The sequence below is a fragment of the Talaromyces marneffei genome, chromosome 4 (assembly GCF_009556855.1).
Source record: "Talaromyces marneffei chromosome 4, complete sequence".
NCBI lineage: Eukaryota > Fungi > Ascomycota > Eurotiomycetes > Eurotiales > Trichocomaceae > Talaromyces > Talaromyces marneffei.
The window spans coordinates 37,387-51,501 of NC_072351.1; the positions used below are offsets into that span (position 1 = coordinate 37,387).

The following is a 14,115-nucleotide window of genomic DNA, read 5'->3' on the forward strand; positions in this document are numbered from 1 at the left end:
AGCTTTACTTCCCTTTATTGTTTTGCCTAAATGACTTCATATAAGATATTAATATGATATATGTAGTAATAGTATGATATTATATGCAGTGTTACAATAATATTAATCATGCTGTGATATCGTATTCTTGTTGGCATATGTTTATTGCGGTAGTGAATCATGAGTGTTAGTATTATCTTGTGATACTATTGTATCTATTGTAAGAGAATATATTATATTATCTTATCTTAATCATCATTGATTGTGACACTTCACTTGGTGATGTGTCATATAGTGTTATTAAATTGCTTATACTCTTAAATCACAGCTGAAAGAAAATAAGTTATCTTGTTTTCTAACGTCTGTTTTTCTTTTATTTTGGTATTATGCTTATGATCCCTAGCGAGTGTCAGTCAAATGGTATAATTGATGAAGCTATAACTTGGAGAGGAAGTTTTGGTCTATTTGGATGAAGATTTTAAGTGCTGCCTAAGCATGTTAGACTAGTGGAAGAATCCGGGCTTATAACCTGTTAAAGTTGAGTATAGTAAGTTGTTTGTTGTTCTAATCTTGAGGGGCTGATGGACTGGTTATATACACCATGTATGCATAGACCCACTTCCTTATCGGAACAACACATCCACTGAGATATTCTATATTCAACACATATGGCTGTCAGGCCACTATTTTGGTTCCTTCAGTCGCAAGTAGCCTCCCAGCCTTAACCTGAATTAGGCTAGCGTATGCTAAAAGTCCCAGGGGAAAAAAAAAATTTAAGGCGCACCCCACGAACCAAAGGATAAGATCGTGAAGGAACAGCAAGCATGCGGTAAGACTGTATTTCAAACTCCATCTGGCTCTTTACCACCACTTCTCGTCATTTATTTTAGATATAGAACATCGTGTCTTTCAGCTTCGGATGGATCTGCACGTCATTGGCGCCAGGCTGCCAACCTCCTTCAGCCGCCGATGATCCAGTCACGGACGGGGCCGCACTCGGGGACGGCGTGTCGAACAAACTTGCCAGATAGCATCTCGCGCGCTCACACGCGAGATCAGCGTAGTATGCTGGAGGACATAGACTTACAGCCTTGGTTGCGCGGCCGAACAAGTAGCACATATTATGTGTGAGATCTTCTACGATATCGGCAATGTTCTGAAATGGAGCCGGAATCGACTTCGCATAGACCTGCCGGAAAATCTCATCATGCACGATGTAGTAATGACATGGCCGTGCAGTCCCCTGAAGTGCGGCATGTGCCTGCAGGAAAAAATCCCAGTTCCGTGCTTCGGTCACCCTGCGGTCGACGACAGTGCCAGGCTTGGTATTACCAGACCTGTCGCAGTCTTCCTCGGTGGTGGGGTAGAATCGGGTTTTATGCCGCTTGCCGCAGATTATGATAGTGAATCGTGGAAGGCCTAATTTGGTATCGGCTGTTGGGTACACCTCTTCGCAGGCGCGGCGGAGTTGAGGAAGCTCTCGCGAGAGCACCATATCATACTGACCTTCGGAGACTCCATCGCGGTAAATGAGAATGTTCTCAGGAAGGGCGGTATGTTTGCCTCTGGTCTTCCATAGGGTCAGGCGAGACTTAAACATCTCTGTGAGGTCGTCGACATTCTCCTGCCTCGCGCGTTGGATGCGCAATGTCGCGGGCCATTGCCCTAGAGATCTGTCAATAGAAGCCACCATTGCAGAGATCGAAGGTGCGTTGGAGGAGGAGCCAGGCGAAGGATGTGTCACATCGATGCCGACAACCATGGTCTTGTTCTGGTCGACGATGCCGAGATTCCTGTTCTCCACGATCTGATTGATACCGCCCAGCTTAAGATTGAACTTCAGAGCGATATTGGCCATATATTGGTCGCGACCACGCTCTTTCGCAAGTTTGGAAGCCACAGAGCAGATAGTGTGGATGCCAAAATCCTTGTCTGCGAGCGTCTTAATGCGCTTATATAGTGTCGTGTTGGCCTGGGGCAGAATGACATAAAGCAGATCTAAAGCTCCTGCGGCACGCTGCAGAATTGAGCTGATCGCATGATCATCTGGATGTTGAAGTAGGAGGCGTTGACCTGCGAGTGGTGGAGAAACGACGACACCCATTCTTTTCAAGGCTTCATAGAACTCTGTCATTACGGCCCCTAGGCTTTCCTGGTTGAATGAATCACGTAAGCCGGAAAGCGAAATCATCAGGTAGGACCACCTGGCAAGTGAGGCGCCGGTGTTGAATTTGATATCGATCATATTCCAGCTACCGAAGCGTGGATTGGCGGTCTTATTGCCCTTGTAGATAACCTTTGGGCCGACAAGGACGCGACCGGGGATTTTGATGAGGCCTTGTGCGATTCTAAGGCCAAAAGAGCGCTGAACAAAGTTAAATATGTTATATTTTACAAAGCTGAGCCGAGACATACCATAAGTGCATTGGAATTCTCGTCGAGACCAACAGTTTGCACCCCCTCCGCGACAATTGCGGCCGCATTCTCCCAAGGCTTCCGAACAGCGTGGCGAATCATCTGCTGGGTTTGGGTGCCGTCGAGCTTCGACTTCGATGGCTGACCAGGGAGGACAATGCAGACTTCTACTGGAAGATACATTGGACTTTCCCGACTGCCGCAGTTGAGCAACGGGAGCTCGGGGTGTTGCAGGATCCGACCATATGCTGCATCACTGTTAGCTATACAGAGAGATGGATTGGGGCAAAAAATCGACCTACTTGTTTTAAAGAAGTCAAACACACTGATGTACTTTCCAGAGCCGGATATTGCCGATCTCTCTAGCCGAGCCTTGCCCTTGCCCTTACCCTTGCCTTTCGTCCCGCTCTTGGTGTCTACCGTGGCTGTACTAGAAGAGCTGGCTTCACCGTCAATCCAAAACTCAACATCTTTAGCGCCTGCTCCATGCTGTCTAACGCGAGGTGGGTGAGCCATGTGATGTCCGTCGTCCTTCCTGGCAAGTCCAAAGATAGTCTTGACTCTGGGAATTACCTCGTTGGCTCTGTTGCGCTTTTCAGGCAGATGCGTGGTTCGGATACGAAGTAGTTTGAGAAACTTTTCCAAGGCGGCTGTGTTGCGGACACCGAAGCTGTTCATGAGCGCCAGTAAAGGGCCAGACTGATAGAAAGCTCCGTGGCTGACATTAATGTTGACCAGGATGCGACAGGTCGCCATGCGCACGCTTGAAAAGAAGCCCCGAATGACTTCTAAGCCGGAACCTAAGTCTCCTCTTACTGCATTTTGGTTCAGAGAAAAGGTCTTTGATCCAATACTAACAAGATTTCCTGCAGATTTGGCGAAGTGATTTAGAAAGATATTCAGAGCTTGCGTCAATTCCTGCTTGTCTCCGAAAGACTGGTCCAGATTCGTAGAGTTTATATAGTTGATCAACTCGAGAATACACAAGGTCTTCGTATAGAGGACACGGACTCTATATGTGGTGGCTCTAGCCATCGGCTCGTCTTCACCTTCAGAAGCGTAGCGGATCTCGATGATGGTCTCATCACGCGGAAACTTGGTTTTGGATATAAGGGTAGATCGAAAGTCAGTCGCAACCTCGTCCCGGTGCGATGCCACTTCCGCCGACCGCAGCAAGAGCTGTACGACTCGGGAACGTTTCCTTCCTGCGACCTCTGGGCTGATCTGGATATCGTATCGGTGTAGAATCAAATCTGATGGCGGCAACAATTCGACGTAATTTGCCGTGAGTTCAACTTTGGTGCCTCTGGTCCCGTATCCCGGACGGATGGGGAAGCCTTCAGTCACCCTCAAGCTGCTAAGATCGAGTGTCTTCTTTGTCGCTGGATGCAAGGCATCTTCGACTGTGGCGACTTTCGGATCTTGGCCTTGTGGATTGCTATAGACATGGTTAGTGCTTATACAATAACGACTTTGTGGTCCGAGGTATCTTACGAAAAGACCTGGATGACTTGCTCAGTCCCTCTAAAGCCTTGAAAACCACCGCTCCCTCCCCGGCGTCTCTGGCCTCCTCCCTGGTCGGACCTTCCCCCTCTTCCTCTGCCTCCGCGATCTCCACGGAAGCCGGTCTGTCCTCCTCTATCACCGCCACGTCTATACCCGCTGGACATAATATCGAATGGTCACTCCAGACAGAAGATAGAATACGATATCGAGGACTAGATTTTGATAAATGCGGTGATAAAGGACACTCGAACGATGGGAAGCCGATTAGCGAAGTGGGGTGGGCTGGAAATGCCCTCCTGGGACTTGACGCGGTCGACACGTCACATGCGTTTCAAAAAGATAATACATCAAGTCGCTTTGGCTTTAAGGGCCAATGATGTGCTTGACCGCGAAGTCCAAGGGAGCCTAGATATGCTATGTTACTATGGTTTTTCAAATATGCTGTGGTTTAATTCCAGCGCTAAGCGCGGGTGTCCAATCGGCAGCCAAGTTGTCTTGCGCCACGTAGTTAAAGTCGCCTTCTACTCTGTACTATGTAGTACTGAATCTACTCCTAGTCCGTTCCGGGCTGGGGCTTGGGGTAAGATATTCAAGGGCCTTAATTTTCCGTGTGCTATGTTTCACAACCCACTCGTCCCTAGCATAAAAATATTCCAAAGGAATTCCTGCGCTACCTACACATATAAAGTACTTGTGTTCTTGCAATATCGCCATACTTATTTCGATGTTTATCTATAAAACTGAATGCTACCTGGGTACTAGCCTTGTGGCCTGCCCTTGTGGTCGCGTCTATTCACGGTCAAGACGACTGTTCATACCTCATCACCATGCGGAACCAGCTTCGTTGGACTAAGATCGACGCTAATGGAAAGGGTCTGTTTGAATCTGGACCAGCTTCGGCTCTGGAGAGGACCACTGGCAGCTGAAAGGTCCAATGGTGTTGACACTCAGAAACATCTCGACCATAAGCGTTGTGCACGGGACCCACTTCATAATCGACCATGTTTTACAATCTCTGGCCAACGATTTCATTCCGAACACAACCCACGATTTTTGCTACCGATGCTTTTCTAAGCCATGCCATCATCTTTGAGATGTCGTTGAATGGTGAGAAAGTAGATATCTCGATGGGCATTTACGATCTAAAGGAGAAGAATTCGTTCATCTGAACAATGAAATTGCCTTTCAAGCAGGAAACTAGAAGTAGTTCTTGATTGTATACCCCACTTCAGGTACTTGTCAAAGGTAGAGAGAGAGCCGTGGTGACGGGGTGTCAGCATCTATAGCCTATTCCTTCTGCACCGGTTGCAAGCTCGTAACCTGCATTGTCGACATTCGAATATATATTTAGGCAAAACATGGGAGCATTCCTCGCACTGATGGCGGCCATGTACGTACCTCCATTTACCGTGCTCGCATTCGTGATTTTCTCTGAGTTCTTGAATTGTTCTGGCCACCAGGATATCTCGAGGAGTAGGAGAAACTTCTGCGCCTGCATGCGGCTCTTCATCCGCCTGTCCCAATTGTTCTTCCTGAGTGTCTGTTTGCGATTCATCAATTCCCGGTACAAATTGACCTTCTATCCGAGGTTGACCAGGACCTACTTAAAATAGTCAACCATGAATGAATTGAATGAATGATGTTTATTACGCCCGGGGTACGGCGGACTAAATGCGGAATTCGTTACAAAATTCGATTTTTGATTCTGCCGCAAATTAGGTTTGTATGAGCCGTAACAATCTGTAATATTCACAAATCGCCACACATGGATTCTAATTGGTTTATACTCACCGCTTTATTCACCGCCATTATCCTTATCGTATTCATCATATCGCTTCATCAAATCGCTTCATTATATGCTTTATTATACAAGTATCCCGTGACTTGAACACAACCTATTACGAATACATTTACTAAGTAAGCGTTGCAAATCTACTTGACCCCAGAAAGCAGGAAATCATGGAGCGGAAAGAAAAGAACAGAGATATGATTCTTTATAAGAAAAAGGAACGACCATGATTCTAAAACCCCCAAAGCAAGACCCTTCAATCCTCCCTCTCGTCCCGCATCTCCCCCAAAATGAACCAGAAACTGAACCTAAAGTAATGTCAGTATATATTATTGCATAGAAGTTGTTGCAGAGGCTATACTGACTTGAAACGAGCAGAAAGGACCACTGAGACAAAAGAGCTCTCGGTAGAGACTGGAGCTTTGAGAAATCTAAACAGAGTTAGTATATGAGTTGTGGAAGGCATGGAATCAGGGGCAGAGAACTTACTTGATAGCCCCATTGGGGTTGTTGGCCCCTGATGGTCTTGATGATGCCGATGATGTCTTTGACGACGTCGAGAATGTCCTTGACGAGAGTCAAGAACTCCAGGACGTTCTTAAGGACGGGAACGGCGCCGGCGACGAAGCCGGGCATGGCCGCAGCGACGGATTTGACGATGGCGAGCATGGCGGGCATGCTGGCGGCAACGACGACGGCGACGGGTGGTGGTGGCAGCAGCGGCAGCAGGTGGGCAGATTCTCGACGGTGGAAGAGTAGTTGTAAGAAGGAAGAAGAGAAGAAGAGAGCTGTGGGGGATGGGAGATATTTATATCTTAGAGCGGGTCTCTATCGTTCGTATGGTTTGCCTCGTTTGCATATAGATTCCAATGGAATCTGGCGGCTGGGAACGACGACGATGCAATGAGGTTGATGAATGAGTTCGAAAGCTTGAAACGACGTTTTGACATTGACACGGACACTGAGGTTCTGCCACTGGCTATGAACCTAGAAACCAGTGACTACTATGATACAAATGACGGTGAAGTCATCTTGCAAAGGTAATTCTACCTAATAATTCAAGAGAAGACTTGCTGACATTCAATTTTTGCAGCGAGGACTTGGAGGAACTGTTTCATCCTATTATCGAAAACGTGACAGGACTCATCAGCAAACAAGCCGTCAGAACTAAGGCTGAAAATAAGTTCCCAATCTCTATAAGTCAAGCCAGTTTAGGCCGGTTAAAAGTAGCTAAAGTGACTTTCTAACAATATATCCTAAGCAATTCTCCTTTACAGAGGACTGGCTGAATCCAAGTATATTCAGTCTCAACTCAAATTTTTTATAGAAGATTCATCCCCAACACTTAGGTGATTGTGCCACCACCCAGTCTATAGTCCATAATTTGTTGCGGCGCAGCTAAGCGCGAGTCAGAAAAAACCTTCATTTCGAGTCGACAAGCGAGGTGTAGTTATGGTACAGTTTTGCTTAAGCCCTTTGTGGAGGGAGAGCATGAAGAAAAGAACGCTACCGAACATCAGACCTAGGAACTATAGTCCAGAAGATGTTCTGGCATATAAAAAGGGTAAGAAATGCTCTTGATGTAAACGACTACGAATAATTGTTGACTTTTTGTTGTTGGAATGAGAAGGTTCTTCCTAGTGAGAAGTACCGATGGCTCAAAAATACCACTTTACATATTGGCGGTCAACTTGGCTACCAAGGAGTCATCGAAATCTACCAGAGCGACAACGTGGAAGCTCCAACGTGGAAGTCTGACAAGGGTGAGCATCATTCATTCCTCAATATTCAAACGTTTTGACATTGACACGGACACCGATGTTCTGCCACTAGCTATGGACCTAGAAATCAGTGACTACTATGATGCAAATAACGGTGAAGTCATCTTGAGAAAGTAGGCAGCCTAATGAAGCGATCTAATGAAGCGATCTAATGAAGCGATCTAATGAAGCGATCTAATGAAGCGATCTAATGAAGCGATCTAATGAAGCGATCTAATGAAGCAATCTAATGAAGCGATCTGATGAGGCAATATGTATCTATATCTGAATACCAAGTGGATCCTTTAATGAAGCGATCCAATGAAGCAATCAATATATATATACATCTGAACGAAGTGGATAATTTAATGAAGCGATCCAATTAAGAAGTAATTTTGTTGATAAATTCTCTTAGCGTCCACGAAGTGGACTAAATAAAACATTAATGATAAAAATTATTTTTCATGGATATATATACACCATTTCTCTCATATATCTTTTTCTTTCTCTAGATCAACAGACATTACCAATGAGTCTACTTAAAGCATGGCTCACGCCTATGTGCAGCTAAAAGCCTGCTTTTGTGCATGCAACTGAGTGCGTGTCTATGTTAGCATGTCCTTGGTGCGGTCAAGAAAACCCTAACAAAAGGGATAAAGAGAAACAGCCTCAAACTACCACTACATTCAAAGAGTCTGTTTCTCAAAGCAGAGAACTCCGGCAGAAAGCTATAGTGATTGGGAAGAAGTTTTTACCTGGACGGAACAACATTGGATCCTCAGTTCTATCAGCAGAAAAGAAGACTATGGCAGAGGGACATTATAATCTATCGATTGCTCTTTATAAGCCCAAGAACGATGGATCCCCCTGGTTCAATGGTAAATGGACAAAAGTCGGTATGTTGGCAGTGAGATAATAGATAATCATCTTGTTTACTAATACTTCAGTTTAGCGAACTATAGCATCTTATTAGCTCAATACGAAGTCTTCGATATCCGCACCCCCGCTGAATTGATCAAGAATCTCGAACCCTCATGTCGGGAGCTACAACAACTACTTAAATCCAAGGCCCAGTATACTCCTCGACTTGCATCAACAGCAAACAAGAGAATGGCTGAATTTTTATCGGATACGGTACTTCAAGAAGGATTCGAGAATCTGCTTCTAAATCTAGAAGTCGATAAGAAGAAGCTCCGAGAAAATCCTAATCCGCAATACAAATTGCATATTTGTTTTGGGAAATATCCCGAATTAGAAAGCAACGGTGAATCACTAAGTGACATTGAATCACCAAGCGACAGTGAATCACAAGATGATTATGAGCGTACAATCAATATCAGTGATCAAATCCCAGATGATGACATCGACTATTCTACCGACACCACCAACCGTGCCTTCCCCCCAGTCGATTTTTATCCTCAATCTGATGCATTGAAAAGAAGACGTGCTTCATCAGCTACCTCATTCCCAGTGTCTAAGCCAAAGAAGAAGACCCAAACACAATATAATGGTAGCGCCGGTATCACCATTAAGAAAGAGAAGAAAGCCGATCCCATCATTAAGAAAGAGAAGGAACCGTTTGGAATTGCACATACTCAAACTAGCCATGATGTAATCAGTATCTCTAGTGATGATGAAGCAATATCTGATAATAATGATGAAGCACTTGGTGAGGCGTTCCGTCTTTTAAAGGACGTCGTGAGACGGGCGAAGAAGAAGTCGAGTCTAGCGGAGAGTCTGGATAATGGATTGAAAGTTAAGTGTGAGCTAGAGGAAGAAGCTAATCTATTAGCAGTACCTGTCGAGGATGCCAGTCTATTGAAAGAGCCAGCAGAGCAATCCAATCTGTTAGCAGTGGCTGCCGAGGAATCCAGTCTATTATTGGCTCAGGATGGACCAGCATCCAACACTCGGAGACGGCATGGCAAGTTGTTCCCTAAGAAACATTTCCTTTGATTCTATTTTATAAGGTGTTTAGACTCTTTTGTTAAAAGAAATCCCTTAGATTTTATGTTCTATATTTTACTCTCTGTTCTTTGAAGATCGCTTCATTTGATTGCTTTATTTTCTATATATACATGCCCACTACCTTGAGAACCATGGTTGATTTGTTAAATCAGTAGCAACGTCCTGTAAATCCTGTTGCAAATGTAGCTCCTCTTGGGTTGGCTTCTCGCACTCCCTGAGCTGGGGCTCTGATTGTGTTGCGATGTGTAGATTAATTTGATCCCGGAGATACAAATATGCAATGAAATGCGTACGTTCTCCATGTTCATTTAGGTCTTCAAGCTTAATCCTTTCAAAACCCTGAGACTGTAACTTTTGTTGACACCAATTCAAAGTATCTAGCGGCAGATATTCATCAAGTTCTACAAATTGTTAGATTAGTTCCAAGGAATCGGATATTGCTTTGTAGAGAGGAGTGGAAATAGTTTACCAAAATTATGCTCATCAAGCAATGTTTGCAATACCACTTGATCAGGCTTTGATCCATAATCCTGTATACCGTCTTCTGATAGATGATATAAAACGTTGGGTTGGCCATTGATACTATTAATGCGATGAGACTGCTTTCTGATTCCATGCGTATTCCATACGTTAATATAAGAAGCAATCTCTTCACGAGCCATAGGCATATATATTGCTAATATCGCAATTCGATCTGCAAGGCTATTTTTCTTGAAATATCCATCATTGCTGAGTTTCAGGAAATAATCCTATAATGAATGTTAATAATGAAGCGATCTTATGTAGCAATTGGATTATTTAGGCCTTACCCGAAAAATAAAGAGAAGGCTTTTTGTAAGCTGTGACCACCAAGCTTCTATTCGCTGATTTGATGTGCTTGTACCATATAAATAACAGTCTTGAAGAAAGAGATTCTCATACTGCTCTTTTAGCAGTAGATAATGTGCGGCTGCAACTAGAACTGTTTCGCCCCCTTTATCAGAGCGTATATAGCGAGGCTGGATTTTTGTTTCCTGAAGCACTTCAAGAAACTGTCGCAGTACACTGATTTGAGTGCGATTGCTGATACCAACATAGCACCAAGTGATATATCGAGAGAAAGCATCGATCGCAGTATATATTTGTATACCCCAGAAGGATAATTTATCATGGCCATCCATAGACCAGATATAATTTGGGCCAGGAACTACATACTCCCCTCGTCGCCGGTAGACATCACTCTTTCGACGCTTGACCCCATCCGGATCAAGTTCCTGAACTATACTATATAGTCGATCGCTATTTAACTGTTAGAAAATACTTTATATATTGCAATAAAGACTTACCGGGCTATATTATAACCCTTAAGTCGAAAGAATCGGTAGAGATGGCCTCGCCCATAGCCTTCAATACGCCCACTGTTGAGTTATTTCTGAACTTCCGCCCTGACAAGATCATTTATATTTTGAATATCTTCTGGGTTGACAACCCGACGGTGAAGCCCAAGCCTACGCCGAATTGTTGTAAGGGTGGACTGGGATATTTTTATACCATTCTTTTCTAGGGCATGGATGATTTGACGGTCACGTAAACCATGTTGGAAATATAGTTCTTTGATCTTATCCTCTAGTTCTTTGGATTCGTGATTCGTACGTGAGACACCCCATTGTTGAAGCCGCCTTCGAATTGTTTGAGAATGAACAGTAATTTGATATTTATCAGACAGTATTTTAGTAATATTGGATGCGCTCTGGCCATTCAAAAAGCTGGAGGATATCTCTTCTTTATATTGATCAATATCACTTGGTGGTCGTCCTGCAGGCATGGTGGCAAACTGATTTGAAAGATTTATTAAGAATTAAAAATCTCGGAGGGATTAAAAAGTTAGAAATATCTTACTGGTCACATGACTTAGGCACTCTTATACATAGTATTAGTTAGAACTGAAAATACTAACCTAATTAAGTTAAAGCCATCAATAAAACTAAGTAACAGGAGTAGAGTATTTGAAAATGAAAATGAAGCAATCATTTGAAGCAATCATCTCAGACTGCTAGATAGAATTCGGCAGGATCCCATCTCATTTGTTCGAACTTCTTTGGAATATTGACCGCAGAGTATTCATTGAAATACTCATAAGCTAATTTGTAGCCGGAAACTTTGCCAATATCAATATCCCATCCATGTTTTCCAAAATCGTACGAGTCCAGCCACCAATCCGCTGGGCCAGGGAGATCATACCAGTTGCGAGAATCAGCTGCGACAAATGCTTTAAACATAGAGATTTGCTGGGATGAATAGTATTTGTAAGGAGGAAGATCGGGGACTTTTGTTCTAGTCTTTTCTTCCTTTTTCAAAGCCTCTCGAGCAACAATAAACCAAAATTCTCGCCAGAAACGAAATATCATAGCCCCATTCTTATCTCCAAACTCGATATAGGCTTGACTGGTATGATTTTCGATCGCCTCATTGAAGCGATCTCGGTAGCGATAACGAATGAATAAGACTGGCTTGACTCCTCTCTTTTTGACAACGGGTTGTCCACTATGCAAACCACGAAACACATTTTGATGCATATAGCTGGGAATGTATTTCTTGAGAAGCGATAAAAAGATCGGCTTGAGTTTAGAGACCATAGCGATTAGATGATCAGGATGCATTGAATTCGCGACGGCCATTTCCTTCAAAGCTCGATTTTCGGAGACTGCTTTAGGAGAATTTTCAAGGTCATCACGATCACCAGTTGTATCATCCTTGTCCATGACATCTTCCCAGTCATTGGAAGGATCTAATTCGTAGCCATGGTGTTCCGTAAACCATTGAGCGCCTCGATTGTTTTGATATCTAAATAATTATTATTAGTGATTGCCTCAATATATCGACTCATTAATGGAATAGAGATTATACCGTTCGCGTAGAACATCATCTTCAAGCTTCTTTTTCATGGCTCGTTGATCAGCAGGCGTGGCTTGTTGATATCCTGTAGAATCGACAAGCCTCTTTTTGGCTCGATTGATCGCTTGATTGTCATTGCGCTTCTCACGATCAAGTTGTGCATAAAGAGCTCCTTTCGCCTCGAGGGCTTGCTTTCGTTGGCGCCCACGAACAGTATGCGTGTTGTCAGAGAGCTCATTATCTGCTTTTCGCTTCCGACCGGTTGTGGTGCCTGGTGTAGGGCCTCGTAGGCGTGGGGTTGCTTCATTTGATGGCCTCATTAGCATGAACGATTCAAAAGAAAGAGAGGCTTCTAGCTACTAACCATTGGGAGACTCCATTGTTGATATGTGGGAGGAGATAGGTAAGAGGAGAGATGTCAAGAGAGTAATTAGATAAAGAGAAGAGTAATCTTGAAGGATATTTTAGAAATAAGATCACGCTAGTAAGTGAAAATTTTTGATATAAACAATTGTCCCGATTAGGAAAGACAAATAGAAAGACAAACGAAACTGCGTGATACCCTTCTCATATATTTCTCTTAGTAAACCAATCTTACTACTTCTTTGTTTATTCTAATATCACCTCACTTTGAAGCCAAGGTAAGTTTACTTTCAACTCACTTCTCTTTCAATCAACTAATCTCTCACTCTAGCTTTACTTCACTTTATCCTTCACTCTTTATCTCCCATCTCAATCTCACTTTACTCTTAAATCTCCTACCCTTTTCACTTCTTATTCTTTACCTCAATTCACCCAAGGTTAGTGGTAAGCTAAAGCTACGAGTCTAATATCAGAACTTGAGATTAACTGATCGCGACAATAGATCGCTTCATCGCTCAACTCATCTCTCACCAATCTTCGAACTTTCACTGATCTTCAAATTTTCGATCCAATCAACCGAAGTAAGTTATTTACTGATATCGTTACAATGAGAACTTAACTGATCACTACAATAGATCGCTTCATTCATTCAAAATGGCTAGAACCAAAATGCCGGCTAGAAAAATCGCCCAAGGCAAAGGTCCTAGGAAAACCCTCCCTGGAGCTGGAAAACGAGTTCTTCCTCCTCCCCCACCCCGTCGTCGTCGTCGCTACAAATGGGGTAGTACGTTTGATTGCTTCATTTGATTACTTCAATTTACTGATATCATTATTAGCGACCGCTTTGCGCGAAATCAGAAGATACCAAAAGTCAACCGATTTGATCATACCCAAACTACCATTCCAACGACTTGTGCGAGAAATTGCGCATCAAGTCACTTTAGAAAAAGATATGAGATGGCAGAAATCCGCGATTCTAGCTCTACAAGAGGCTGCTGAGGCATTTCTTGTCAAGGAATTTGAAAGTATGTCTTCTCAGTTTGTACTATATATCGGCAATACTAATTATATATAGTGACCAATCTCGCTGCTATACACGCACACAGAGTCACAATTCAGTCTAAGGACATGCAGCTAGTTGATCAACTCAGAAGGATTATGACTGGTACTGGATACAGATCTGAGAACAGAGCCTGATCGCCTCAAGAGATTGCTTCATTTGACGACTTTCCATTATTTTGTTACTATTGTTACTAGATACCCAAATTGAATATTATTGCGTGGAAATTATTACCCGCAGTTTGGCAATATGTTATTATTACTAAAATCTCGTATGAAGCATGTACGCGTTTTAAGATTTTGTATTTTTTTAATTTTGTAACGAATTCCGCATTTAGTCCGCCGTAGTAACCCTAGAGGGCACTAGTGCGCTAATTACATAATCCTTCTCATAGACTCGCC

General features: G+C 43.4%; 8 protein-coding genes across 8 annotated transcripts; 4 read left to right on the forward strand and 4 right to left on the reverse strand.

The window, feature by feature from the left end:
- Positions 1 to 865: 865 nt before the first annotated feature.
- On the reverse strand, positions 866 to 4,064 carry EYB26_005078 (uncharacterized protein; the record flags this gene model as incomplete). The annotated part of the gene is made up of 4 exons (XM_054264368.1): positions 866 to 2,344; positions 2,395 to 2,642; positions 2,697 to 3,832; positions 3,889 to 4,064. 4 exons carry the CDS (start codon positions 4,062 to 4,064, stop codon positions 866 to 868), a joined length of 3,039 nt encoding a protein of 1,012 aa, XP_054120343.1.
- A 1,768-nt stretch (positions 4,065 to 5,832) lies between these two features.
- On the reverse strand, positions 5,833 to 6,367 carry EYB26_005079 (uncharacterized protein; the record flags this gene model as incomplete). The annotated part of the gene is made up of 3 exons (XM_054264369.1): positions 5,833 to 5,997; positions 6,055 to 6,120; positions 6,179 to 6,367. 3 exons carry the CDS (start codon positions 6,365 to 6,367, stop codon positions 5,833 to 5,835), a joined length of 420 nt encoding a protein of 139 aa, XP_054120344.1.
- Positions 6,368 to 6,592: 225 nt separating this feature from the next.
- On the forward strand, positions 6,593 to 6,936 carry EYB26_005080 (uncharacterized protein; the record flags this gene model as incomplete). The annotated part of the gene is made up of 2 exons (XM_054264370.1): positions 6,593 to 6,729; positions 6,783 to 6,936. 2 exons carry the CDS (start codon positions 6,593 to 6,595, stop codon positions 6,934 to 6,936), a joined length of 291 nt encoding a protein of 96 aa, XP_054120345.1.
- A 296-nt stretch (positions 6,937 to 7,232) lies between these two features.
- On the forward strand, positions 7,233 to 7,587 carry EYB26_005081 (uncharacterized protein; the record flags this gene model as incomplete). Its single annotated transcript, XM_054264371.1, has 3 exons — positions 7,233 to 7,253; positions 7,320 to 7,452; positions 7,523 to 7,587. The coding sequence occupies 3 exons, from the start codon at positions 7,233 to 7,235 to the stop codon at positions 7,585 to 7,587; spliced, it is 219 nt and encodes a 72-aa protein (XP_054120346.1).
- Positions 7,588 to 8,254: 667 nt separating this feature from the next.
- On the forward strand, positions 8,255 to 9,405 carry EYB26_005082 (uncharacterized protein; the record flags this gene model as incomplete). Its single annotated transcript, XM_054264372.1, has 2 exons — positions 8,255 to 8,345; positions 8,402 to 9,405. The coding sequence occupies 2 exons, from the start codon at positions 8,255 to 8,257 to the stop codon at positions 9,403 to 9,405; spliced, it is 1,095 nt and encodes a 364-aa protein (XP_054120347.1).
- A 129-nt stretch (positions 9,406 to 9,534) lies between these two features.
- On the reverse strand, positions 9,535 to 11,221 carry EYB26_005083 (uncharacterized protein; the record flags this gene model as incomplete). Its single annotated transcript, XM_054264373.1, has 5 exons — positions 9,535 to 9,818; positions 9,887 to 10,166; positions 10,227 to 10,695; positions 10,743 to 10,800; positions 10,948 to 11,221. 5 exons carry the CDS (start codon positions 11,219 to 11,221, stop codon positions 9,535 to 9,537), a joined length of 1,365 nt encoding a protein of 454 aa, XP_054120348.1.
- Positions 11,222 to 11,441: 220 nt separating this feature from the next.
- On the reverse strand, positions 11,442 to 12,671 carry EYB26_005084 (uncharacterized protein; the record flags this gene model as incomplete). The annotated part of the gene is made up of 3 exons (XM_054264374.1): positions 11,442 to 12,240; positions 12,304 to 12,592; positions 12,656 to 12,671. The coding sequence occupies 3 exons, from the start codon at positions 12,669 to 12,671 to the stop codon at positions 11,442 to 11,444; spliced, it is 1,104 nt and encodes a 367-aa protein (XP_054120349.1).
- Positions 12,672 to 13,323: 652 nt separating this feature from the next.
- On the forward strand, positions 13,324 to 13,851 carry EYB26_005085 (uncharacterized protein; the record flags this gene model as incomplete). The annotated part of the gene is made up of 3 exons (XM_054264375.1): positions 13,324 to 13,438; positions 13,491 to 13,679; positions 13,730 to 13,851. 3 exons carry the CDS (start codon positions 13,324 to 13,326, stop codon positions 13,849 to 13,851), a joined length of 426 nt encoding a protein of 141 aa, XP_054120350.1.
- Between the last annotated feature and the right edge of the window lie 264 nt (positions 13,852 to 14,115).